This window comes from Dermacentor andersoni, chromosome 9 (genome assembly GCF_023375885.2).
Source record: "Dermacentor andersoni chromosome 9, qqDerAnde1_hic_scaffold, whole genome shotgun sequence".
NCBI classification, from domain to species: Eukaryota; Metazoa; Arthropoda; class Arachnida; order Ixodida; family Ixodidae; genus Dermacentor; species Dermacentor andersoni.
Genome location: NC_092822.1, coordinates 7454519 through 7482513, shown reverse-complemented (window position 1 = coordinate 7482513; position 27995 = coordinate 7454519). Strand labels below are relative to the sequence as shown.

The window sequence follows — 27995 nt, the reverse complement described above, 5'->3', positions numbered from 1 at the left end:
GATCAGCCTGTATGAACACGTCAGCCGCAATAACCGGTGGGACCCTACTATCATGCTTGCCAACATAGTCTTTTACCTCGGTGGCACACCTCGAGTTTGGTTTCGGACGCACGAAGGTGAGCTCACCAGTTGGGATTCACTTAAGCAAAAGCTTCGAGACTTGTTCGGCAACCCCTTGCAGTGCAGAAGGCGATTTCCGGCCATGTGCAGACGTCAACAGAGCCCTATGTCACATACATTCAGGGCGTCTTGGCTCTGTGCCGCAAAGTTGACGCACACATGACTGAGTCAGACAAGGTTTCCCACATCCTCAAAGGCATTGCCGATGACGCCTTCAACTTGCTCGTTTGCAACAACGTGGCGACGGTGGATGCAGTTATAAAAGAGTGCCGCCGCCTGGAACTCGCTAAAAGCTGACGTATTAACCAGCAGTTTGCCCGTCTGCCGAACACCCCAGCGACATCTTCCTGTGCCGACGCTCCTTGTCCCAACAACACTGGCGATGTTACCAGGATCGTCCGGCGTGAGATCGAGGCCGCCTATCCTGCTGCCTTCGACTCCAGCCCCACCAACGCATCTGCAGTCCCGGTTTGCCCGATCCAGGCAGTTGTCCGCCAAAAGTTCGAAAACATGTCTTCACACCATCTGCTCGTCCCATCGCCCTGATACCCGCTCGGCTTCTTCGATTCCGCCCCGTCCCGCATCTTCTTAACCACGTTTCCGCAACCCATCTGAATGGCGCACTGCTGACGACAAGCCCATGTGTTTTCAGTGCCATCGAATCGGGCACATTTCTCGGCACTGTCACAGTCGCTGGAGTTCCCCGACCCGGAATACTTATGCTGCCTACTCTTGCCCCCCAGGTGGCCCTTCTCATCCCTATGCCGCACGCTCCTATAATGCCGCCGCCGATTCTCCTGCACCGAACTGCCCCTATTCTCGTTCGCGTTCACCCCAACAACGACAATCTCGCTCTCCCCAGCCTCGTTGCTTCTATTCGCCGACTCCCTTCGGACGCCGCTCCCAGCCGGAAAACTAGGCGATGCAGCACCTCGAGGTGACAGTGCATTGCTCCCTACATCGCCAAATCCTCTACTGACGTTGCCCACTCATCTGAACCTTCTTGACGTGCAAGTCGACGGTGTTTCTGTGTCTGCTCTTTAGACACTGGGGCACATTTGTCGGTAATGAGCGCTGACCTTCGTAACCGGCTCAAGAAAATAATCATGCCCGCCACGACTCCTGTTGTCCGTGTCGCTGATGGCGGAACAGCCCCCGTAATTGGTATGTGTACCGCCCGCGTCTCCTTCGCCGATCGCTCCACTAGCGTGCTATTCACAGTCATTGTCCATTGTCCCCACGAAATCATCCTCGGCTTAGACTTCCTCTCCGCACATTCTGCTTTCATTGATTGTTTCGCCAGTACTCTCCGCCTTGACCTGCCTGTTCTGGATCCCGCTGAACCACACCCCAGTCACCTAAGTTCCGCCGACTTCGTTCGCTTGCCACCTTCGGCACTGACTTAGGTTGACTTAGTGTCATCCCCACCAGTGCCTGACAGTCACTACGTCGCGGCTCCTATGCAAGACGTCCTCCTTGCACACAGGATCACAGTACCTCATACAGTTTTATCTATTACGGTGAATTGCGTCTGCCTGCCAGTGGTCAATTTTGGCTTGACGACACAAGTGCTGCCATGCGGGATGTCTCTGGCCCAGCTTTGCTCATTCGAGGATCACTCAGTAGCATCTATTGCAGTAGACGACAATTCATCTGATCCTCCTCTACCATCGCAGTCGGAAACTTGTACCATCGCCAACTTACAGAAAATGATTGCGCCCGACTTGTCCTCCGAGCACGCTCATGAGCTCTACTGCGTTCTGTTTTCATACCACAATATTTTTTACTTTAACAAAACCGGCAATGCCCCTCCTATTCATCGCCGCCCGTATCGAGTGTCACCGGCTGGGCGCCAAGTTATTCACGCAGAAGTTCGCAAAATTGAACATTATTGAAACGTGATGTAGTTCATGGCCATCACCTGTTGTACTGGTCAAAAAGAAGGATGGCTTATGGCGCTTTTGCGTGGATTATCGGCACCTTAACAGGGTTACCAAAAAGGACAGGTATCCCCTACCTGGGATTGATGACGCCCTTGACTGCCTCCACGGTGCTCGCTATTTCTCCTCTACAGACCTTCGCTCCGGCTACTGGCAGATTGCCGTGGACGATCTCGACTGCGAGAAGACTGTTTTTGTAACACCCGACGGTTTTTATAAATTCAAAGTGATACTGTTCGGTCTATGTAATGCTCCTGCCACTTTTGAACGCATGATGGACTCCCTTCTTCACGGTTTCAAATGGTCCACGTGCCTGTGCTACTTGGACGACGTTATAGTATTCTCCCCAACATTTGCTAGGCACCTCGAGTGCCTCTCAGCGGTCCTGGATGTTTTTCGGCGAGCCGGTCTGCAACTCAACGCATCGAAGTGCCAATTCAGCCGTCGCCAGATTACCGTCCTTGGAGATCTCGTTGACGTGAACGGAGTGCAACCGGACCCAGGCAAGATCCATGCTGTTACGCACTTCCCTGTTTCGAAGTGTGTCAAGGATGGGCGCAGCTTCATCGGCCTTTGTTTGTACTTCCGCCGTTTCGTGAAAAATTTCACCGCCATAGCACGACCACTAACCGAGCTTTTGAAAGAAGACGCCCCTTTCCAGTGGGGCGATAACGAGGCCTCTGCATTCTCGCATCTAATCGACCTTCTCACAATGCCTCCCGTTCTGGCCCATTTCGATCCTTCTGTGCCTACTGAAGTTCGTACTGATGCCAGCATTGACAGAATTGGCGCAGTACTGGCACAATGCCAGCGCGGCCACGACTGTGTTATCGCTTACGCCAGCAGGCTCCTCTCACCCGCGGAGCGCAACTATTCCATCACTGAGCGTGAGTGTCTGGCCCTAGTTTGGGCGGTTGCAAAATTCCGCCCATACTTATATGGCCAACCCTTTTCCGTTGTCACAGACCATCACGCGCTTTGCTGGTTATGCTCACTGAAAGATCCTACAGGAAGACTTGCTCGCTGGGCCTTACACCTCCAAGAACATTCATATACTGTCACCTATAAATCTGGCCGACTACACAAGGACGCTGACTGCCTGTCTCGCTACCCGGTAGACGAGCCTGACGACGCCGACAGTAGTAGCGCCAACAGCATTTTTTCTGTGTCTGCCTTTGCTAACATCGCCGATGAGTAGTACCGAGACCTATCGCTGCGAGCACTCATCGAGCGTCTGCGCTCTACATCTACCGACGCATCCGTTCACCGATATGTTCTCCAGGGTGGCATTCTGTATCAGAGGAACTTCCTCCCTGATGGCTCTGATCTTCTTCTTGTCGTGCCAAAACATCTACGACAGACTGTGCTCTTTGAGATGCATGACGCACCTACTGCAAGACATCTTGGGGTAACCCGCACGCACGACCGCGTCCGCCGTCGCTTCTATTGGCCTGGTCTCGCTCGCTCCCTCCGACACTATGTTGCTGCCTGTGATCTCTGCCAACGTCGGAAAACACCTCAAGTGCTACCTGCCGGTCATCTCCAGCCGATCACCGTGCCTGTGGAACCGTTCTTTCGTGTTGGATTAGACCTCCTCGGTCTCTTTCCCACGTCATCCTCTGGGAACAAATGGGTAGCCGTCGCAACTGATTATGCCACCCGATACGCTATCACGCGGTCTCTCCCAACCAGTTGCGCCACTGACGTCGCAGACTTTCTCTTGCATGACATTATCTTGTTTCATGGCGCCCCGCAACAGCTGCTTACTGACCGTGGTCAAAACTTCCTCTCGAAAGTTATCGCCAGCATTGTGCGTTCCTGCTCCATTCAACACAAGCTGACTACCTCATACCATCCTCAAACCAATGTCCTGACAGAGCGGTTAAACCGTACTCGTACCGATATGCTGTCCAAGTACGTTTCCAAGGACCACCACGACTGGGACATTGCCCTTCTTTACGTCACATTTGCGTACAATTCTTCCCGGCACGACACGGCCAACACGGCCGGATTTTCTCCATTTTACCTACTATATGGTCGCAAACCTACCTTGCCCCTAGACATGGCACTTCCTCCTGCTGCGATCTCAACAAGTGAGTATGTGCGTGACGCCATTACCCTCGCCGACCATGCACGCCAGCTTGCCCGTGCTCGACTGACGGCCTCGCAAACCACTCAGCAGTGTCAGTACAACGCCCGTCATCGTGACATACAGTTTTCGCCTGGTGCGCTCGTGCTCCTGTGGTCGCCCTCTCGTCACGTCGGACTTTCAGAGAAGCTCCTTTTGTGATACACAGGGCCCTACCGCGTGCTGCGCCAGGTGACGCCTGTGACCTACGAAATTGCTCCTGTGGGTTCAACCTCGTCCTCTCCTCTGGCATCTAGTGATGTTGTGCATGTCAGTAGGCTCAAGGCCCACTACACTGCTTCAGAGTCCGGCCTTTAATCGCACCGGGATGGCGCTTTTGCCACCGGGGGTAGTGCTACGAAACAGTATTTGCGATCACGAAGAGGCGAGCAGTGTGAAGACAACGACGGTTAGAGGCTAGCGCGGGCTGTTGTCTTTTGGGCAAGTGCGGCGTATTTTCTTGTAAATATACTTGTATAAAGCTTTTCGTCTGCGTCTTCCTACGTAACATGATGAATGTGACGTATCAGTATTGTGAAGTACTTATCCTTTGGAAGTATGATGATGTGCCGGCTTGATTCTTGGCTGTAGTGCAAGCATCCTTTCTGTCTTATGAGCCCTTTGTCGTCACAGTAGACTCCTTGTCCATTTATTTTAAAAGATTGAGTACTTGAATTAGCATCGCCACTTGTATGCCTGAGTAGTACTTGTGTTTGTTGTATCTAATATGATGTCTCTGCAGTTATAAACTCTTTTCCTCTTAACGGCCCCTTGTGATGTACTTTTCTTGCATTGTCTATGAATCTGAATACCCATGCTGTTACTCTTAGAAGCTGCCTATAGGATGAATAATTTTTTATTTCAAAGATTGGTTTATTCTCTGCTGTTCCTGTGCAGGTGTGACATTGCACTTCATGTTGATCATCCATCTGTACATTTGTGCGGATCATGCTTGCTCTTTCCAGTTCCACGGAGGTAATCCATTCGGGTCCATGCCACCATATTTTCGAGTTCATCAATGTCTTTGCGCTTACACCATGCGTGAGTAGATCAGCTCGACTGTCTTCATCTTGAATTAATGACCAGCTTGTTTTAAGTGTTTTCTCTTATTTCTGCAACTCTGTTGGTAACAAATGTATCCTTTTTGCTTGCCCCTTTGATCCAATGAAGTACAATCATTGAGTCAGTCCAGCAGGCTTGAATTCTTTTGGTGAAGTGACTTTTGATGCAGTCTCTTAGTCTTGATGCTATCACCGCTGCCATTAGCTCAAGTCTTTCTAAACTTTGCTTTGATTGGAGCTACACGACTTTTCACCATCAGTAACCTTGACTCTTTTGTTCCAATGTTGCACACTACTACCAAGTATGCTGCCACTATATGCTGGTTGACTTGCGTCGGCAAACACATGCAGCTTGCATGTTTGTACTATTTGATCCTTGCTTACGTAGCATCGGAGAAATTCTAGAAGTCGCAGCTCCTTTGCTTCCGACATCATGTTTCTCCACTTGTCACATTTTTCTTTATGGAGTGGGTCATCCCACAGGGCATCCGTATTTCCACAGTTTTTAAGCCTATCTTTGTGGGTATCGTAAAAAGTGAATGGAAACCAAGCAGATTGAACATCTTTGCAGCTGCTTGCAACACTGTCCTTTTGATTAAGTCCATTGTTACGGGTAAGGATGCCCACTTGTCCACAGGGAAGAATAGCTCGTCATTTGAGTACGTCCACATGATGCCAAGAAGCATTGTGTCCTTTCGATCATATCTTCTTATGAGCGTCATCCTTTTTGTTTTTATCTATTTTGTTTAATCGCTTTTCGCTGGGTGCACGTCCATTTTCTCAACTTCATTGTCGCCTCTTTGAAGACTTGTTTTGCCTCTTTGTGCGGCTTGACAGCACCATCAAACATTGCTGACACTATGATTACATAATCCATGTAAATCGCTTTCTGTAGTGTTTCTCTTGTATCTCGAAATCACGCAGTCACTTGTTTCAAATAGTGCTTCATTGTAGCTACCAGAAGAAGCGTGCTCGATGTTGTAAAGTTACTCTAGTCATGTGCCAGGTTTGTACTTCATTCAGCAGCTTTTTCAGCAGCTCAGCATCATGCTTCCACCACTGAAATCTCATGGCATCTCAGGTCTCTTCGGAGATTGAAATTTGCAGGAATGCCTTTTCAATGTCTCCTACTAGGGCTGCCTTTTTCTTTCAAAAGTTGATTAGCAGTGACAGCATTTGTCCATTTAAATTAGGTCCTGCCTCCACATTTTCGTTTAATGAGATGCCTTTCTGCATGTGAGAAGAGGCGTCGAATACTATATGAACCGTCATCGTGGCTCGGCCCTCTTGAATAACTACGTGATGCGGAATGTAGTAACACAGCGTAGTCAGTGGTTCTGAGAATTTCTTAACCTCTTCCACGACTCTGAAGTTCATATATTCTAAGATAACATGATCACAGCGACGTCGCATGACTTAGTTTTTTTTGTTTTTTTTAACCTTTTAGTCAGTTGGTGTAGTCTTTTCATTGCATTTTCCTTTTTGGTTTTCAAGTTACCATTTTCTTTCCATGGCAAGCTGACTTGATAGCGACCATTTAGTTATACTATCTTATTCTTTAATTCTAATACAATTTCAACTTCTGTAGTATTGCAACTATGTTTTGTGACCCCCATTGATTCCAAGCTCCAAAGCCTTTCTAGCTCTTGTTCAAGTGTTGTTTCTGCAGCTTCAACCTTCAGAACCATGATGGCTTGATTTTGGGCTTGATTTAATTTTGTTTTCGTTTGCTCCGATGGACGTTGCAGTACCCAACCCAGTGTTCTCTCGACAGCCATCAGTCTGCTTTTGATTTTTTGCGTTCTACCAGTGAAGAGCTCTCAACAATAATATAGGCCAATGAGCAATCCTATGGCACCTGTTGCAGTCATCTCGATTCAGTCATCCGCCCCTTGTAGCTTTAGTTGTTTTATTTTCTCGTTAAGTTTCTGATCTGGAGCAGGTAGACAACTGTGAGATATGACGTCGACTTGCAGAGCTTCGATTACTGTGGGTGATTTGTTTTCTCGTGTTGCTATATTACTTGCACAACGTTCATTAATTTGAATTTTTTGTCTCCTCCAAATGAGCCAATTGTCAGCCTTTGCTGTCATATTATCTTCGCACCTATTTCTTTTGCCAATTCAGCTTCAATAAATGTCCACTGGCTTCTGCTATCGAATAACAAACAGGAATGTCTGTCACCCTTTTCTCCCCCTATCCAAGCTACAGCTGTCTGCAAAAGCACAAAATTATGCTTTAGATTTTTAGTTGCATGTAGAGTAGACATCGTCACTTCCACTTGCTGTGTGGTGACCTGCTCTGCCTTTTCTTGCCACAACATTTTAAAAACTGATGTAGCATGTTGTCCTTCGCATTACTTGCATTTCACTCTTGCTCTACAAATACCTGCGGTGTGTTTTGGCCAAGTGCATTTGAAACATGCTCTATTTTTGGTGAGAATGGCCTTTTTTTCTCATTAATGGAATGTTTTGACGACAGTCCTCAGCTCAAAGGGACCCTGAAATGATTTTGACAATTTTGTACAAACGTGCTGAGTCATTAGAGTAGGTCTTTCGGATCATTATTCGACGCACCTAAGTGATCCATGTAAAGAGCGTAATTTATTATAAGGTTTTAAACATGTACATCGCTGCCGTTCGCAGTACACTGCTCAGCTGAATTTTCCCTACCCTACCCATTAAATGTAAATTGCCCTAATGACGTTAGTAGGGCGAGCTATCTGATTGACTGCCCAGGGTGCATCATCGACAATTTTTCCAACTTCATGGTGACCAAATGTTGTTCGCAATAGCTGGAATGTTAGTTAATTTGTTTTTATAAAAAGAAAGTAACAGCAAGAGAATGCGCAAGAACAATTTCTCAGTACACTTAAGCACTTGAGCATATTAGGTCTCTTAACACTTAAGCATATTAGGTCTCTCGTCAAGACGGAGCACGTTGTGTTACAACGTGCTCCGTCTTGACGAGAGCTCCGCGGTCAGGGTCAGTCTGTCTTTTCGTGAGCACCATGAATTGCCTTTGTTGCATTCTGGGCTGCGAATGTAGCAACTGGCAATATGTCAAGCTGCGACATCGTGTCCCTCTGCAAGGCAGCAGACGAGTGGAGTGGCTGCAGCGCATCGAACTATCGGTATCCAATCAGCACCAGGATTTGCGCGTTTGCGGCCGCAACATTACACAGGACGATTATTACCACAATAGCGTTTCGAGAGTCCAGTATTCAGGTAAATGCAAGCGAGGGGACAGGCCTTGGCTGCTTGACCGTTTCCCAGGATGAGACGAAGCCCAAACGTGATTTATCTGCACGGTGCACCAACCTAGTGGCACAGAGCTAAACCAAACACAGTAGCGGTAACGAAGTGTATTCTTCATTGCTGCTTGTGTAAATTTTTTACAGGAGCGTAATCGCTAACATGCTGTTTTTGTAAACGTTAAATGTTTAAAATGTTTTACACTTGGCTAGAGCAATATTAGCTCTTTGTTTGGCTAGTTAGGCTCTGCGCCAACAGGTTTTTTTTTGGCTGGACCATGCAGACTGACCAGGCCGCTCATGTACGTCCATACTAAAGTTGCTTCATCAGCTTGAGTTTATACGTCCACCCATCCGTCGAAACACCCAGCTTGCCTGTGGTTACCGGAATACCGGACACGTTCGGCGGTGATACAGAATGCTCGCAATGCATGCTGCTTCGATAGCTCTCGCTTGGGGTTGACTGCCAAGCAGCTACTGGAGAGGTTGGAGAGGCTTCGCATGCTCGCTCCTAGAGAACCGGAAGTAGACAACACGACGTGCCATCATGACGCAGAGCCAGTGAAGGTGGAGCTTAGCCCCAATCTCTCGGTGAACAGGTTGAGGAGAAAATGCATGGCTATGGAAGCGGGTAACTTGTAATAACTTGGGTAACTGGTAACTCCGTGGCTCTCTTAATATGAGACGCTTCACACAAATTGTGGTGGAAATGATTAACTTTAGCTGTGCCCTACGCACCTACAAAATTTGTCCGAACCATTTTAGGGGCCCTTTAATGATGGTTGTTCTGCTTGCAGAGCAGGCAGCTTCTGGTTTCTGAGCTATAGAAGCTTGAAGTTGTTCGATGCTGTCTGCTGTTATGCCTTGGCTTCACAACTATATACTCTTCTGTTCACGCTGTGTTTCTTCCCTAAAAGATATTTGCTCTGACAGAAATGACATAAGCCTGTCAAGTTTTTCCTCACATTCTTTACTTGTTGTGTTGCTTTGCGCGCTAGCTACAATGGCCGAGTTGTTTCTCATTGCTTCTATTAACTTGAACTGCACTGATAACATCGGTTGAACTGCTCTTTTCAATGCTGTCAACAACATCGGCGCAAAACTTTCGGTCTCCACCTTCAGTGATTTGTGTGCCAATGTGTTGATCTGCACACTGCACTAGCTTTCATAGCTCATCAGTTTCTTGTACCGACCTCACTTTCTATAGGCTCAATAGCTCGTTTTGGTTCAGCTCCACTAATTCTTCATGATTTTCAAACGCTGTTGGTAGTATTTTTATCGCTTTGTCATAATTTTCATCTGCAGAGTACTGAAGCCCTTCGATAGTAGAGGCTGCCTTTCCAGTTAGAGATGCTAATAAATAATTGAACTTTTGTCCCTTGCTCATATTAGGTCTGAGGTGAACTGCTGACTCATACTGAGCCCAGAAGCGATTCCACTACAAAGCTCGTCTGCTGAACTGTCATTTCCAGCTTAGGTAGTTTAACTAGTTCCCCTGCGTCTTGTTCTGTTGTTAAAATCCAACAGTACAGGCCCTCAACTTCTGAAATCTATTGTAGACAAGGTCATCATTATTTTCATGTCATACTCTATTATTCTTTCATATTCACCTTCGGCAGTATTTTCATTGGGGCACTTGAGGCTTTCGCTTATTCCCTTAATCTGCACCTGCGTAGTGAGCAACTGTTCTTTGTTAGCTCCTTCATTAATTTTCTGTTCGACTGTGTTGATAAGCTACATGATCTGGGAGCGAAGTGATTTCATTTTCTTTGTTACTACTTCTTCACTAATTTCAGGGTGGGTAACAATCACATCTAACTTTTCAGTCAGCCATTCTGATGCTTATTGTTCTCACTTCAATCTCATCACTCGATCCACTGTTGCACCACTGTTTCCTTCTCTGCTGTTCTTTTACAGGTTGACCTTCCTTGTGTGTGGGGAGGTAGTATCCTGGTCATGGCACCATTGTTAAAACGATCGAGATCAGTGACTGCTTCGAACATGAAAGGTTTATTGAAGAACTAAAGTAGCATGCGCTCGTGACAAGGAGCCGTTCTCTTGCTCTTTGTTTTCGAGTGCCTTGATGATGATATGTTACGCGATGCTTTACCCATTAGACCATAAACTGCCCAGTGACCCAAGCTGGCATGAAAGAAGTTAAATATGTACATACATACAGACAACTGGGTGAACCTCCGAAAGAAGGTAAAATTGCATTAATAGTAATTATCTGTGAAAAGCTACTTCCTTCAAAGATAAAAAAAATAATTAGAGCCCATTACTGAATGTGTGCTTCCCTCAGTACATTTAGTGAAAAACATGCTGCGCAATGTCTTCTTACCTTGCAGTCAAGTACTTCCTCAACGGTCACTGAAAGGGAGACACAGGCTATACAGCGGCCACAACGCAGGGCCTTTACTGCGAAGACTCACGTAAGATGGCGCCACAGTTGCCTGGGAGTCCCCTGGACATGGATAGCAAGCATTACCTGACTTAAACAGCCAGTTTAAGAGCTGCTTCATCTCCTTCAAATTTTCATGTGTATTGTTGTATTTAATCTTTCTTACAATGACATGATGATGATGATCATTACAGAAGTGTACTACAACCTACAACGACACATGGAAATGTCATAAATGTAGTAAAACCTCGGTAATTCGGATTTCACGGGACCCAAAAGAAAAGATGCCCGAATTAACTGAATGTCGATTATCGAGGATATCAAGAAAACAATAAACAAATGCCATGTACGTCAACATCCTTCTGTTTGTTGAATGAATAAGCAAATCTCGTTTCTATTTCGCACAAAAACAATGTGGAAGCTGCAATTCTCGTCATCTTGCTACTGATCGGCACTCGCAGAAGCAAAGTCCTCGTGACTTTCCTTCGCAGCGTGGCCGCAGCACGCATCTTCATCCTAGACACGCATTTCACTACTGCTCGCACATCCCAATTACTTTTTCACCAGTGAGCTGGTCGCCAACAGATCGTCTATTTGTCAAGAAGTAACCGATGCTCTTCACCTCAACTGCTTCTTGTGTTTGTGACATTTCACGCGCGGCGATTGCACTGAGTCAAAACGAAACTACTGTTTGCCGCAGCCGCTACGCATCAAACCGCGGACACTATCGACACGACTGTGGAGGGCATAGAGTTTCTATTACCTAGTTTATATTACCTAGAGGGAAATCTGGCACTGCTGCACTGTGGTATACATGGGAGTGTCGGTATATGTGACTTCGGATTGGCATCGATCTTGGAAAGCCAGGACATCTTGAAGACCATAAAGTTACTATACTGACTCTAGAGGACAAGCTACCTATAGTTGAAGACGCGCCTGGCAAGCACTGTTCCGTCTGTCAAAATGATTCATTTTCAACTAAAACAGCATGTAAAAGGCTATTTTAGCTTTATTATTACACAAGGACATGTTTTGTTTAACTATCAGAACTTGTTATTGCATGTACAATCATATGATACGTAAAAAGTTTCAGCGGGCCGCACAAGTTGAAGGACCAACGAGAAGGTTTGCACTCGCTTCGAAACAGTTTGTCATCTGTTCGTGCTTTTCTTCGCTTGGTCATGCATTGTAGGTGAGTAAAGATGTGATACGCGTGAATGGAAACATTTTATGAAGATTTTACTTTAAGAACGCGTTATTTGTGTAGCCATATCCAGGTTTAGGCAAAGCTTCTTACAATACCAACCAACACAAGCCTCGCAGACACATATACCGTCATTCCCATTACAACACAGCGCCCCTTAGGAAACTCCCATTGACGGTGGCATCAGATTTGCCTCTAGGTGTTATAGTGAGAAACCCCATAGAGTTTCCTACAATCATTACTAGAGGGAACTCTGGCGCTGCAGTCGTTGTACCACCATGGTAATGATGGGAAGTACATGGATTTGTCTGATCTTCGTGCTTGTGAATTTGTATATATTACGCCATATAAATCTTATTGTCGTAAGTTTCAGCGCAATCTGTACTCCTCGAAGTGAAGATGCCACGAACACGCACAATTGCTATTAATTGCAACGATTGAGCTTGTCCAGGAGGCCAAATCTAAACGTGCCAAGCGTCTCAAGGCACTGGCATGCCCGTGATTAATTCATAGTTTCCTTCGCTTGTCGATGCATGCGCAATGTAATATTATTTTTCTGCACCAAGTGACCTGTTTTGTACGTGTTTACGTGGTGTTGTAATGAAGGTAATAAAGAAAGAAACAGAAGCGTCCGCGGCTTAATGGTTTCACTATCAGGCTTCTGTGCTAGAGTTCCTGTGTTCGTATTCTGCCACCGGACAAATTTAATGATGGTTATTTAATTATTTGCTATGCAGTACATTGTTGAAAATGACGAGTTTACAAAGTCACAAAGCCGTTTGAAACCAAAAGGACGAAGTTTAGGCAAATCCATGTACTTCCTATAATTCCCATGCTGGTACAACCGCTCTCATTGCAGCTCCCGTTGACACTAGCGCCAGAGTTCCCTCTAGTAATGATTGTATGAAACTCTATGAGAAACTCTATGGTGGGGGGTAAGCATGCAGTTGTGAAGGCACGTGGGCGACGCGCGCACCAATTCAAAACAAAACTACTGTTTGCCGCAGCCGCTACGGACGAAAACGCGGCCGCTATCGACGCAATCGTCGACGGTAAACATGCAGTTGTCAAGGCACGCGGCCGACGCGCGCACCAATTCAAAACTAAACTACTGTTTGCCGCAGCCGCTACAGACGAAACCGCGGCCGTTATCGGCGCGATCGTGGAGGGTAATCATGCAGTTGTGAAGGCACGCGGCCGACACGCGCACCAATTCAAAACAAAACTACTGTTTGCCGCAGCCGCTACAGACGAAAACGCGGCCGCTATGGACGTCAGACTCTGGAGTTTTGCAAGACGCGTAGCGCCACCTGCCGCTGCGAAGAGGCAGTAATTGAGTAGTGCGAAGCCCGACTCCCTTGCTAAGTTGCCTATGCAGCTAGCGACTGCGAAACAACGATTTAACTAGATTTTGGTCCGTATTGCGAGTGTTTTGCGCATTTAACACCCAGACAGAGGGCTATGAATTTCTACGCTAGTTGGACGCGCCGCTGAACTGCCATAAAGCGCTTGCTGGCTCACTCTTCAGACTGATGGCGGAAACGACGGCAACCACGATAGCTCCGCGCGCTACGAAGAAACGCCGCAATCGACGTTACTGTTGTGTTGTGTTGTAAATTGCCATGAACGTGAAGGACGGAATAACAACGTTCAGTTTTGCCGATTTCTATCGGGATCGTATGAAGGGGAATGGCGAGAGCGCTGGATACGGGCCGTTCAACCTGTTGGGTAATCGGATTACTTGCATTCCCCACAACACAGCGGCTCGCATGAGAAAGTGCGACAATTTTGTTCTTCTGTAATTGTGTTGCGTAGCCCTGAGGGAGGACAGTGGTAACCAAGCGAAAACTCAAGAATCTGCAGCCGCCACTTCGTTGGTAACAGAAAAAACAACGTTGCGAACCATCCTGCTTATGTGCCATCGATATCTCCACCTTTTAACACACGTCCGCCTCCGCTTGACTCAACAAGTGGAACGGAGAGATTTGGCAGGTCAGCTTAACCAAACATTTTGGTTCGTTTATGAATTCAAAATCCTGTTCTAGAGCATCGTTGTATCGCGAGCTCATCTCTAGTATCGGTATTGTGTATGACCTGCGCCGATACTACAAGCACGTTTGGCAATGTGCTGAGACTGCTCGACTGCGTTTGTCAAATGTGAGCAATAAAGTTGCTGTAGGAGCACTAGATGAGTAATTGCGAAGTAACGCACGTGTGTAAACAAATATCGCGTTTATTTACATTTATTTGTGCGCGCTTGTTGCTCGAAGCGTCTGCGAAAAGTTCAAATTAAGGTACTGAGCGATGCTGTAGATCCTGCGAGAAAGAAAGATGCGGCGCGTAGTCACTGTAGGAAGCTTACTTTCGTTATGATCGCACGCTGTTTGCTGCCTTGGAAAACGTTTTCTCTTTGCTACCCTGGAAAAGGCTATGAAAGGATTTACTCTCTGTAAATAACTGCGTGACAAAACATTACGATAAAATACATAAAAATATAGGAGATACTTAAGTCTTGTGTTCAGGACATATTCAATATGAACCACTTTTGAAATGCTTAGATTTTTATGCTGATATGCCTATAGACAAACCTGATGCTCTCTGTACTTGCGAGTTGCAGCACGACGAAATAACACTTGAGACTTCACTTTATATTGTACACGTACTTCGCCCTGCTGAGCTTCCTTTCCGAAGCGTGGATGGGCAGAAGAAGCTTTCCAGGTCCTTGATTTTTAGGAAACCGTGCCTCAACACAAACGAAAGAGAAGGGTCCATTGTGGCCTATGCACCTTCGCTTGCGGACAGCTCTCCTTGCACTACTCAGTTAGTGCCAAGGCTGCGATGGGGGCGCTGGTGACGAGTTTTTCCGCAGCGCCGCCTGGGCAGAGTCTGAGGTCTATCGACGCAATCGTCGACGGTAAACATGCAGTTGTCAAGGCACGCGGCCGACGCGCGCACCAATTCAAAACTAAACTACTGTCTGCCGCAGCCGCTACAGACGAAACCGCGGCCGTCATCGGCGCGATCGTGGAGGGTAAACATGCAGTTGTGAAGGCACGCGGCCGACGCGCGCACCAATTCAAAACTAAACTACTGTTTGCCGCAGCCGCTACAGACGAAACCGCGGCCGTTATCGGCGCGGTCGTGGAGGGTAAACATGCAGTTGTGAAGGCACGCGGCCAAACTAAACTACTGTTTGCCGCAGCCGCTACAGACGAAACCGCGGCCGCTATCGACGCAATCGTCGACGGTAAGCATGCAGTTGTGAAGGCACGCGGCCGACGCGCGCACCAATTCAAAACGAAACTACTGTTTGCCGCAGTTGCTACAGACGAAACCGCAGCCGCTATCGGCGCGATCGTGGAGGGTAAACATGCAGTTGTCAAGGCACGCGGTCTACCTGGTGTTATGCGTGGCAGTAAACGCAAGAAGGCTATAAAGGCACCTCACAGAATCAAGGACACAACTATGCACGAAGCATTCCGGCATTCCCGTCGTTCACGTGCGATTTCTGCTGATGATTATGTTGCAATATTGCGTCGCACATTTGCTGCGTTCCGTGCTCGCCAAGCTCTGAGAGTTGTCCTTGTTAACCGATGTGTGGCCAAATACGTCTGAATTAACGAGTTTGATTGCATTAAATAGTGCATACGTCTGCCAAGACCAGAGAACGCGTTCGAATTATCTCATTTTCTGAATTAACGAGGGTCGAATCAATGAGGTTTTACTTTAGAAAGCTCCCAAAAAGGCTGTTTCAAAAAAATGTATTGTTACCCGCCAAAATCGCCAGACATTTTCAATAAATTTTTCACTCACTCACTACCTATCATTCATACGTTAGCTGGACTGCCATACCAGAAGCTTAAAGAAACACTTGTTTCAGCAGTCCATTCACTATGTTTTGCGTCAAACTGTGTGCACACAAAGTCAAGGCCAGGTGTTCGATCAGAACTTACGACATCTGGAGCTTGACTTGGGTGCCTTGGTAGGCAATGACTTCTCCCAGCGTGCAGTTAACTTGACCAAGGAAATCCTGCAGCATGTGAACAGCTTCACATTAACGATGCGTGCCGCATGGCTGATTTATAGTGTATTACAAACAGCACCAAAAGTACACTAAATAAGAAAATTATTTTAGCTGTATTCATAAATTACCCTTCTACAACACCAAAAAGCCACTCTTAATTACTATAAGAATTGAAAGAAAAGACAAAAATGAAACAGTTATCACACTACGTTACCACTAAATTATCGATTTCAAGAGCATTCGTTCGAGCCTAGTTAAATATTTATTGATAAAGATCAATTACATCGTATTCCAAAAGAGGCAAAGACTATTGTGCCAGTTTCAGCAACTTTTACTGAGCCACGATAGCTAAATGAAATACTTTGAAATCTGCAACGACACACTGATGTACCACGATTCTGGGGTTAAAGAATGAAATTTAAAAAATCTAACATTAATTTTAATGTTCTCGTCTAATAATCAACCTACTACAGCAAAATTAAAGGAATAGAGTTTTGAGTATCCCTCGAAGCTGATTTAGTGTTTGTTTTTATTGCCCCATTAAAGTGTAATGGGGATGAAAAGTATGCAGAAAATCTGTCATATATGTATACTTACAAACTACAAAATTTGATACCATTTATTGGGCTCACAGCATTATCGGTCTCATGTCCTGTCCTAGCCAGAAACCTGATATTGGACATCTCTATGGAGTGGCAAGACGGCAAGAAGCAATTCATTTGCAGTTTTAGCAACAGAAGGACGCGATTTTGTAGTGATACCTTTTCCCAATGCTAATGCCTTTCGGCGCTTTTCGCGTTCGTGAGTGGTCAAGAGACTCTCTGCCCTGGGCGAACCATCCAGCGCTGCCACTCAAGAACACAAAATGCGCCAAAAGGCATTGATACAAAATTGTGGCTGAGGTGACTCATTCGGCTCCAAGTCCATTTGCTTTGTGTTGTTTTTTGTCTTGAACTTCTCACCTTTTTGTAAGCATCTCACTCTCTTCACTCAAGGTAAAGAAAAAGAATTATACAGATCACACACACTGTGGGGATCGATGTTACGCAAAAGCATTTTTCAGGAAGCTGGCTATCGATGCATTGTTTGGGGTCCAGCAATGAATTACCAGGTGGAACAATGTGTTTGCGTGAGGCGAGACTTTGGATGTGTGATGTGAACGTCTGTGTGATGACAGCTGCAAGGTCGCAACGATGATTGTACAAAAGCGATGACACAGTTTCTACTACGATCCCTCGAAGCGATTTCTCAACATGCCGATTGTTGGTTTCTACATAGGTATTGGACCGGTGTATATGAGAGAAACACAGATTGCAACATTATCTGTGACCAAGTATTATACAGTTGTTCATATTTACGTCTATGTCATATTATCCACGATAAAACAATGATGGCATTTCTACTCCAGTAGCAATGTTAAAACATGTTCGAGCCAGGCCAATCATGAGGGCAGTGAAATGTTGCACAGTCTCTACGTGGTGTTATTGATACAAGAAATTGAGCAATGTGGGCAGATCCGTAAAGCAGTGCAGTGTAACACAGAGCCTCAAAGTGCTGGCTGCCCTGAGGGAAAAATGCACAAAAATGGCATGGGACACATGTGCCAAACATGTAAAATAACTACAGTTGGCTTTGGCACAAGATGAGTGCAATCCTGGCCTTACGATTATACTGGTCTGCTGGAAGACAGAGGTGTAATTCCTCCATCGGCCAACATTTCTTTTTATTAAAGAAACCCAAGATGAGGCAAAACGGTAACCTACCTACAGCAAAGTGCCTGGAATGATGCAAAGATTGCTTTACATTAAAAGTGCAGTACAGCTCTCGCAGCTCCATAACACAAAGGATGAGGCAGTCATAAACCAGCATCTTTTGTATCTGTAGGTAGCCACACTTCATTTTTCTCGTAACGCAGTTGACCCCTCCGATACGAGCCCAGTTATTAATGCTTCTCAAAACAACACACAACAAAACAATCCAGAAGCACTAATTAAAGGGACTGACAACTGATTCTTAAGGACCTAGTTTTTATGGCGCAATGCAAAGCTTACCCTCACTAGTGTTTACATCTGCAGCAGTTACTTCCAAAAGCATGTGGATATATAGTAAGTAGAATTTTTCGATTTGAGCAGCCTCTAAAAAAGTAAGAGTCCCTCCTCCAGCAATGCTACAGTGTACTAGAATAGGGGCAGTGTGTTCAGGAAGGGCTCGCCACTGAGGCGCTTCATGTAGATCGCACGCGATGGCGCTGTAGGAACAAACATGGACTTTTTGCCAATGCAGTTCTATGTATGAGAGCAGAGACCCGGCACAGTTGGAAACTAGGCAACGTGGTGTGGGTAGGCTTGCTCTGGGAGCACATGGCAAGACACCAAATCTTGGGGTGCAGGGGGATCTGGGATGGTCTTCTTTCGAGGGCACAGAGGCTAGTAGCAAGATAGCATTTGAGGAGCGAATGAGAAAAATGGGGGGTTACTTATACACGAGGAATGTTGACACAAGGTGGAGGAAGCGAACTAGAAAATTGACAAGCAAATACTTGGGCAGCAGTGGGGGGACAGGTAAGAAATCATCCGTCAAGAAAAAGGTTAAGGATCGAGACAGAGAGGGGTATGTGGAAAACAGAGATGCAAACCAAATCAAAATTAGAGACATACAGGACGTTTAAGCAAGAAATAGCCGAAGAAAATATTTACGATAACTCTAAGGGAAGCTTATTGTTTTTTGATGCCAGGACAGGTGTAGTGCGGACTAAAACGTACCAAGCCAGATACCAGGAGACAGACTTGTTGTGTGGGGCGTGTGGAGAGGAGGAGGAAACGGCTGAATACCTGATACTTGCTTGTAAACAACTTCACCCTGCAGTTGAATGTAACAAGAAGCTATTCAAAGCTTTGGGTTTTAAAGACAGTCAAAGTAAAATAGACTTTGAACAGGTAGAAATAACTAAACAGAGGCTATCTGATTGGTGGATTTTATCAACGCAAAAGTAAGGGAGTAAATACATAGGTATGCATGCATATAGTACCATTCAAGGCTAGGTGGCGCGTGCCGCTGCCGCCCGATTCAAAGGGTTGAGCACCCGCTTGCCCGCCCGCCCGCCCAGCCACTCATCCTTCCATCCATCCATCCATCCATTTATTCATCCATCCATCCTGTATGGAACGGACGGCGCAGAGCCAGCGCTGCATGTTGATTTGATAATAATTTTCTGTCGCAGTCAAATAGACGTGCAAATGCTCGGCGGATATTAAGATGCATCCCCGAAACTCACTTCATATAAGAGATGAATTATATGTGCACTCCTAGCACAGCTCAATGCCAATTAGTCGTATTTATTAACCTGACAGCAAAGGCTTTACAGACACTGAAGTAATGGCGTAGAGCCGTTAAATTTGTTTTGAGCCACGCTGCCACGTAACCAGAAATTATTCGGATGGTGAAACTTGGCTGGAAATAACGCCGTAGTAAAGGACAGCTAATTGATTTAAACCAACTCAGATTCCAGGTGCACGCATTTCTTTTGCGGTTTGCATTCATAAATAAGCGGCCGCGGCATCCACGACCCAAGGTCGAGCGCTTAGTTCCTCAGCCGCTGTTGTAGAAGAGAAGGTAAAACAATATGTACATATTTGAATTAGGAAGGAACAGCGCCAACTAAGACAATCAAAAGTGGGGAGAACAACACAGGACACGAGCCAACTTCATCTATCTTTATGTACATATGAACAATATGTACATACATAGTCCAAAGCCAAAGAGCTTCCCTGCTTGGCATTTACCTTCTTTCGTGATAAACATTTGTCCCTCATTCTTTCATTCTGTTTCGTGAACCCCCGGCAACTACATTTGCACAGTTCATTCGTGAATTTTTTTTATTTACATCACGAAGTGCTCCCGAACGTCAAGCTCATGTGCGAGTATGAGACACACCGACATCCTAGATTTCTATGAAAGGAATAAAACAGGTAGGAAAGACGGCAAGTAAAAGGGATCTCTGCAAAACTACGCATAGCATGCCAAAACACAGAATAACAGTGCAAATACATTCCATCCCAAGCAATGGAGACCTACAGTGGAATTAAAATGCGCAAATGAATTCCTTAATTCATTTATTAATTATATTCACAAAATTAACTTTTTGAATGCACCAGAATAAGTTGTGCATTCAGATAAAAAAGGCAAAGAAGGGTCAGCATACATATGTTGCACCAGCCTGCTAAGAACAGTATAGCTAACTTTAAAGTGCAATTTATTTTTTTCGTCGTGCTTCTCTTCGCTGATTAAGATCTTTAACGTAAAAGTGCAGCCTTGTTAGGACATAAAAATGCACAACTGCTGATGTGAAATCAACAGCATGTAATTTGCAGCCTATATGGCATAGCCAAATTTAAAGCTTTCACTAGAATCATGACATCAACTATGCTGTCACTCAAAAGATCCTCTTTGCTGAAGAAGTTTGTAAATATATTCCCTCAAGTTTCTTTAGTGCTTCAAAAAGCCACTTGGAGGGATACAGCAATCCTCCCCTGTCAAAAATTTCGTGAATTTTGAGACTCTGCTTTTGAAACTAGAGTTCTGCAAAAGAAGAGAACGGCAGTCCTCACATTTATTGCGAGTAAAAAATTTCTGCGCGACATACCCTGCCGTATATAATGTATGAGGCGGTCTTCGCTCCTTTCCTCCACGTAAGCCCGGTACACTGTCGGAGTACTGTTTAGCCTTTGCTCTACCAGCGCCAGATTTGCAGCTTCATCAAGTGACGCAACGTCCCCTTCCATGTCAGAATGATCAGGTGAGTGAAGCAGCGATACCAAATCTTTAATGACATCTGTGTTCCCTGTTTGCATTGCCTTCGCCAAGTTAGACAGGCAATTCACAACAATCAAAAATTGAGACAGCGTTGGCTGATCATTGGATCCGCACGACTACCTCACAAGAAGTTCTCCAACTTATACTGGCTTAGTCTAGATGTCAATGGGTATATCTAAAGCTTTCTCCTTCCAAGTATTCTAACAGAGCCAAAGTGCTGCACAATGTCACACGGAGCCCATCTGCCGTCGACTGGCTCAAGAAGCCGCAAAGACCTTTTGTATGCGACTCCCAACGAGACAGAAACTCGAGGAATTCCTTCAGAGTCCTTCAGAGCAAGCACGCTGCAACCGGCCGCAACACACGGAGAAAGCGTCTGTACAGGATGGGTGGATGGATAGATGGATGGATGGATGGATGGATGTTACGAGAGTCCCCTTTGGAACGGGGCGGTGGTTTGCCCCACCAAGCTCTTGCTATTATACTGCCTAATGTCCTACCTAGGTTAAACAATAATAAAAAAAAAACACTATGAACTGCCACAACCAAATATTCTGATCCCCTATTGCACACTGTGCTTTTGTACGTCTCCGTTTTTTGTAGTTTCCCTACTTTTATTCCACCAATCCTCCAATCGCCTCTTACTAATCCCTATTGCGAACATGTTTACTTTTTCACTGCTCTTGCTGAACCCAAGGGCTTCAAGGAGGCCAGTGGTGCCTAAATCAACCGCTGGGTAGACGTTTTAACATTCTAATAAAACATGCTCCATAGTTTCCCTAGCTTTACCGCAGCAAGCACATGCTTCTTCTTCCTTCTTATATCTCGCTTTATAGGTGCGTGTTCTAAGGCATCCTGATCTCACTTCAAAAAGTAATGAGCTGCCCTTTGAGTTATCATAAATTGTTTCTTTCCTGATTTCGTTTTTTCCTCTCAAGTAGTTACTCATGGCAGGTTTATTTTCCATTGCTGCCACCCATCAGATTATTTCGGCCTCTCCGACTTTCCACTTGACGTCCTTTGTTGCTGTGTTGCCCACCCTACGCACAGCCCATGTGCAAGGGCGCACAGTCGCACAGCCCGTGCGACTGCAGCGCTGCCGCATACATCCGGGACCTGTCTACACTCTCGGCTACACTCTCGGCAAAGCAGTGCGTGGCACATTCCGCCGTCTGAACACACTGCCCCTATTTTAGTACACTGTAGCAATGCTGATAAGTGAGAGCGATGTCGATAGCCCGCCTCGAAAATTGCGAAAGCTTTCCATCGTTCTGCTTTTACAGGAGTGAGTGTAACTCTGACTAACCACCTACATTTTGCTCCTTTCAACCACTTTTGAAAATAAGAAGCTGGTGCTATAAATTCGCATCGTTGTACGGACATTTCTTAAATTTGTACTGCATTTTTCCCCATTTATATGCCTACGTCATGGCTGGCTGGCCCCCGTCGTCGAAATTCTGTCGATAGGCAAGCCAAGACAACTCATCGAAAACGAAGGTGAAGGTAGCGCCATTTTTCTGCTCACTACAAATGAAGGCTTATCTGCACATTGTAAGTCAGGAAAAACTTATAAAAGGTGTACTGTATTTCAATACTAATAAAGAGACCGGGAACCGTGCACACTAGTAGACGGTCACGTGGTGGACCTCTTATGGAGCTTCATGTTTTTGCCGTGTGGGGCACCAAAGGCAATCTTTTTTGCCTTTTAGTGACGAATTAAAATATAAATCCACGTTTAATGAGAAAAACATGGCTTGTTTTAGCCACTACGACAGGGAATAATTCCATCAGCGGGGTTATTTCGATTCATGTTCTGAGCGATTGTCTGTCCCTTTAACAAGTTTTCCTCAAGTTATATATGCCACATTAAAAGTTAATATCACTCTTCTATGTGTACGCAGACTACATAAAGAGCGGATGCAAATCCAGCAACTGGAACAGAATGTGGCTGCATGAACACATACACAAAATAAAGAGTGGAAGTTTCCACTGGGCTTGAAATAATTCCATGCTACGAGTATCCTTTGCTAGCTGCTAGTCATGAAAAAATCTAAACACATGCTCCAGCCTCATCACAAATACTCACATGACTTTGAAGGTTTACGCTCCTGCTGTCAACATCATACCTACATGACAAAAGAAAGAATAAGTCAAGTTTCAAACACGCACTTATGATATCTTACACTTTAAACATAAGCTGCTGACGCTCCTCAAAGTAATAGTCCACTATGAACTTTGTCACAAAGTCAGGGTCAAGACAGTCGCGTATCATTTCTGTGCGCCCCACCTGAAAGCAGAATGAGCCAGAGTTAAAAAAAAAAGGCACTGCCATTAGTTGAAGGCTTACCTCCCACCATTGGTCAGTGTTGCAAGTCCGCATAAACAAAACACACATAGGGTCTGACTTGGAAAAAACATCCTTCAACTTGAGTTGCCTGCAAGACATAAATTAATGCACGAGCACATGTGCACACATTGGCCAAACTTGATCACATTCTTGCCCAAAAGACTCGCACACTTTCTGCTGAATCAACACTCACCTTCAAGAAAGCCATATTACAGCTATTAAAAAAAGTGACCTTCTAAAACATATGTATTATACTATGAATTATTAACACACTCATTCCTCAAAGAATCTGGCTCTAGTCATCTGTTCAAATGGCAGCAGAAGCCGCATATGACCGAACACGCAGCATTTCCTATGAGTATGTATGGCACTCGTTGCCAATCCATCAGAGGATCCTTGGCCAACTTAATCAAGTCAATGACATGGAAGGATGCTAGATGCACTGGTTTAATTCATTCAGCAAGCGAATACCATACCCTCCATCCCTTCAGCAGTATTACCACTGTGCCTAAGGACCTGTGGATCCCATCTCTTCCCTTTGCCATGATGTCTCCAGGCGATCAGTGCTTATATGTGGCTAAATGCTTCCCATCCGTCATCCTCACATTAATCTCTGCCGATTTCAACAGGCTTTGATGCCATGCATTAAGACAGCACAGATTTGTTTATTTAAACACAGTAAGAGTGCACAGAACCTGAATAATAGTGTGCAGCAGAGTTGGAATAATGCAGTGATGCTATCCTTTTTGCACTTCATCATTTGCCCCAACCTGGATCTTACCTACATTATAACCTGTCACAAGCAATGGTGCGAAACAGAAGTATATGTTAATTTTCGAAATTTTATAACATTCTACATTATTCGAGATATATTCAATTCAATAATTTTTTGCTAAGCTAAATAGCATGGGATAAAAACGGCTGATAATGTGTATTGCATGGAAAAAAAATTGTGAGGCCGCCCCATGTGTGTGTGTTGTTAATCCATATCCACTGGAAATACAGAGACAACAACAGAAAGGCAATATTTTCAGAAGTAGAACATAGAGCAGCACGTTTTCTGTTGCTTGATCAATAATGTTTTAAAACGAATAGCCTTCTTTGGCTCTTTCACCTGTCTTCATGGTAGGTGGTCAAATGTCAAAAGCGCTGGCAATGAAGAGGGTGTCATAGCCATTTTAGACACATGAGCTGTCCACTATACCACCACCGGAGATGTTCTGGTTAACAGCTCTGTTCTATCCTTAATTATGCAATCAAACAACAAATGCTACCTCGATATCTTCACTGCAACAAATATAATGTCATCAAGCACACTATTCCTTTAATAAAGTGAATAGCTTTCTTGAGGCATCTGGCTATCCACTTACAATGACAATCATCATCGATGGTTGCAGCACAATTAGTTTTTTTCATGTTGAATAACTGAGGCCATTTTACATCAATATAAATGAAATATTATTTAATGATCTTCGCTATGTTTGCTCTGAATTGGTGTGTTCTTTCTTTCTTTAAGCAAATATTTAGAATTTTATTCAATGTTCAAAGCAAAAATTTTCCAGACATTCATATTTAACCTGAAAATTCCATTACTCAAAAATTTCTAGTGCCGACTTCAGTGGAAATAATCACCAGATCGTAACCCATTTCAGCAATTGTTTATAACATATAGAGACATGTGAGAATATCAAGAAAATAAGTTTCTGTCTTTCTTTTCCTGCCAGCCCTCTCTAGAGTACAAATTTTATGGTATAGTATAGATGATTTACACACACACGCAGCATTTTTTTCAGTATTCGTGCCAGGCTGCGCAAATAACATATCTAATTGTTTGCTTTTTAGTGACTGTGCACACTTGTCAACCTAAACTTCGATACAGTAAACCTCAATTCAGTGGAATCTGCAATAGTACTAACTTCCTTTTATTTCCAAACCTTAGTTCCCCTGAAAGCTATTTTTTTTCTCCGATTTGGCCAAGTAGATTTGTTAAGCAATTTGGATTTAACAGTTAATCCACAGGCATTACGTGCATTGAAGTACTACTGATGCACTTCTCCTCTGTGCACATCATCCACTACGCTTTTTCTTTTTTCTATTCCTCTCTTCCGTGGAAAGAATTAACTGGCCAGCATATTTCATGGCACAAAATACTAAAATAGCAGTGCTTCCTTCTGCTTTTTAATATTGCATCACTTCTACAATGTGAAGAAATTATCGCTGTGGCAAAATGCAATTACAACTATATATCATTAGTTTGTGTTGAACCTGATTTCTGACAGTAACACCCCCAGATAGTGTATTTGATATGGCAAAAGGACAGCAGTAACACATGATCTGTTGTTTCATAAGAAGCCAACAAACACTGACACCAAGGACTACATAGGGGAAATTACTTGTGCTTAATAAATGAAATGAAGAAACAATAAATTAATGGAAATGAAAGTGGATGAAAAAACAACTTGCCGCAGGTGGGGAACAAACCCACAACCTTCGCATTTTGCGTGCAATGCTCTACCAATTGAGCTACCGCAGCGCCATTTCCCCATCCACTTTCTTGGGTATTTATGTTTCCTAGTAGAACCCTGGGAGGGTTAGCCAGCGCCACCACTCACAGACCTTGACGGCGGACGTGGAATGTCCTTTCTTCCACAGGCGTCACAAGAACGTGATCTTTTTGGGTGAAGGCGACTGATCAATAAACGCACACATGCTACCTGAAGGCGTCAATGTTGCCGGATTCGAGACCCTCGTTATGTAATAAACGAGAAGGAAGGGGATTAACCGAGGGGCCGTCGGTTAATCCCCTTCCTTCTCATCTATGATCTGTTGTTGTCACATGCATGTTGCTGCAGCTTGTCTTTGAATCTAGAATGTGCCCAAGGATGCTGTTTACTGCTGCATGCAAATGAAGTCTCATCACGCATCATGACATCCACTTTAACTCAGGTTCCTTCAGAGAGGAGCTTAGTATACCGAGCAAGCAATGCACGTGGTCTTTGTCACACTGTGCCAAAATACAACACTAAATTATATGTGAAAGGATGTTGCACTAATGTTTGCCAATGGCACCTCAGAAAGATATTCATTCATCACCTAATCAAGATCATCACATATATGAGGCCTCACTGCAAGGGTGACACCAGTGGTTTTGAAAATCTGTTCTTAAGCAGGTATCATGGCTCCAGCATCACATTACATTGCAAATTATTCAGCGCATGACCATAACCCATGTCCTGCTCGAACCAGTTCTCATTAGAGCAAAGAATCATTGGGCATCAATGCTTGTGAGATAAATATCACCCAGGGGGGTCAACACTTCCCCCTTCCTATGCAAGGCAGTTCAGGTGCCCTATACAGAAAGGGAAATAGCCATCTGACTGTAGCCCAAAGCTACAAAACTACCTTTGTAGCCATTTATTGTGACAATTGTCATTTTTTTTTCTTTTTTGCCTTTCATCACTGGCAAGCACAAAACTGCATCCTTGCTATCATCAGAATTAGCCACTCAGCAGGACAGATACTCATTAATGTTTAAATTTGTAATATGGGCACAGGTGCCTGCATTCAGTGAGACAGTAAAGGTGTCTGCAGCAAGATGTTCCCCTTCCTTCCACCCTCAGCAGGCAGGTCACTTTTCTTTTTGAAGAACACAGCAACAAATGGGCAAGAATAAGAGAGGTTTTGCAGAAGTGGGCAATTTCTGGTGAGTGTAGTTTTTATAAAACTGATATTCTACATAAAAAGAAATATGTATGTGCTGAGGGGGGAAGTCAGTATGATGTTAGCGTATTATAATAAGCGCTTGCATTAGAAAGAAGAGTAGACACGGGCACTTGCCAACAAGCCACCTTTAGTATCCACTTCGTGCATAACCGGGACCAAATACTGAGCTTCTGCCACTCCTACAATACCACTGGTGAAAGGAACGTTCTTGTTAGAAATGTGTTCACCTCCTCCTTTAGCTTTTAGACAGTGCTTTTGCCAGTATTACACTACTTAGAAGTCATGAGTATATAGTGGTTGTACTCCGAATAAAAGTCATGCAGGGATTAGTTTTAAAGTGGTGCTTTCTTTGCCTACTTTCTCGGGTTTTGCATGGCTGCCTGGCTGTTGTGTGCTGTTGGGTTGGTCACTTATCTTAGCAGATACGTTTGTGGTTACATATATATACGCAAAGGTTATATGAAACTATCAGCAAAGTGGCATATACAACCAGGGCTGGGCAAAGATATTTTGCAATTGTATCATGATCCAATACAATATACTCAGGCAACAAGTATTTGAGACAGATACAAGATAGCACAGCAATTATCGTATCCGATACAGTACTTTCCATTTGTATCGTAAGATACTTCGATATGTTCACAAATTCCTTATAGATCTGGTATAATATCGCAGCAAATGCGTATGTACAGAAATGTTTGCTTGAAAATTTCATAACTCCGACCAACCTAGTTTCATTTGAATGAAATGTCTGTTAGTATCTCAAAATGTTTGTCTTGCTCAAAATATAATATTTTCTATCCGAAAAAATTTATTGGGTTGCTTTAGCTGCTTGACATGAAAGCTCTTTATACCCTATGCGGTCAGCGGTTTTTGCTCGTCACTTTTGCAATTTATGGGAGTCGCTGCTCTGTTTGCCGACCAACTAGCGGGTCGCCATCTAATTACAAGACCATCAATAAGAAGCCTCTGCACGATGGCG

The 27995-nt window shown here is 44.7% G+C and overlaps 1 protein-coding gene and 1 non-coding gene across 8 annotated transcripts in view; both read right to left on the bottom strand.

The window, feature by feature from the left end:
- LOC126526948 (copine-8-like) overlaps positions 1–27995 on the bottom strand; it is a 72761-nt gene that overhangs the window by 42212 nt on the left and 2554 nt on the right. For all 7 annotated transcript variants that reach the window (XR_008611609.2, XM_055068458.1, XM_055068459.1 and 4 more), the window contains exons 2-7: positions 23291–23378; positions 23127–23230; positions 23030–23069; positions 16061–16137; positions 10935–10966; positions 10844–10872 (exon numbers count right to left, since the gene is read on the bottom strand). Coding sequence is in view for 6 of the 7 variants with exons in the window: in XM_055068458.1 (XP_054924433.1) it covers positions 10844–10872; positions 10935–10966; positions 16061–16137; positions 23030–23069; positions 23127–23230; positions 23291–23378 (370 nt within the window). In the remaining variant the exon portion in view is untranslated. The remainder of the gene's footprint in view (positions 1–10843; positions 10873–10934; positions 10967–16060; positions 16138–23029; positions 23070–23126; positions 23231–23290; positions 23379–27995) is intronic.
- On the bottom strand, positions 25751–25823 carry TRNAL-CAA (transfer RNA leucine (anticodon CAA)). The gene has a single exon. It is a non-coding gene; the product is annotated as a tRNA-Leu (tRNA).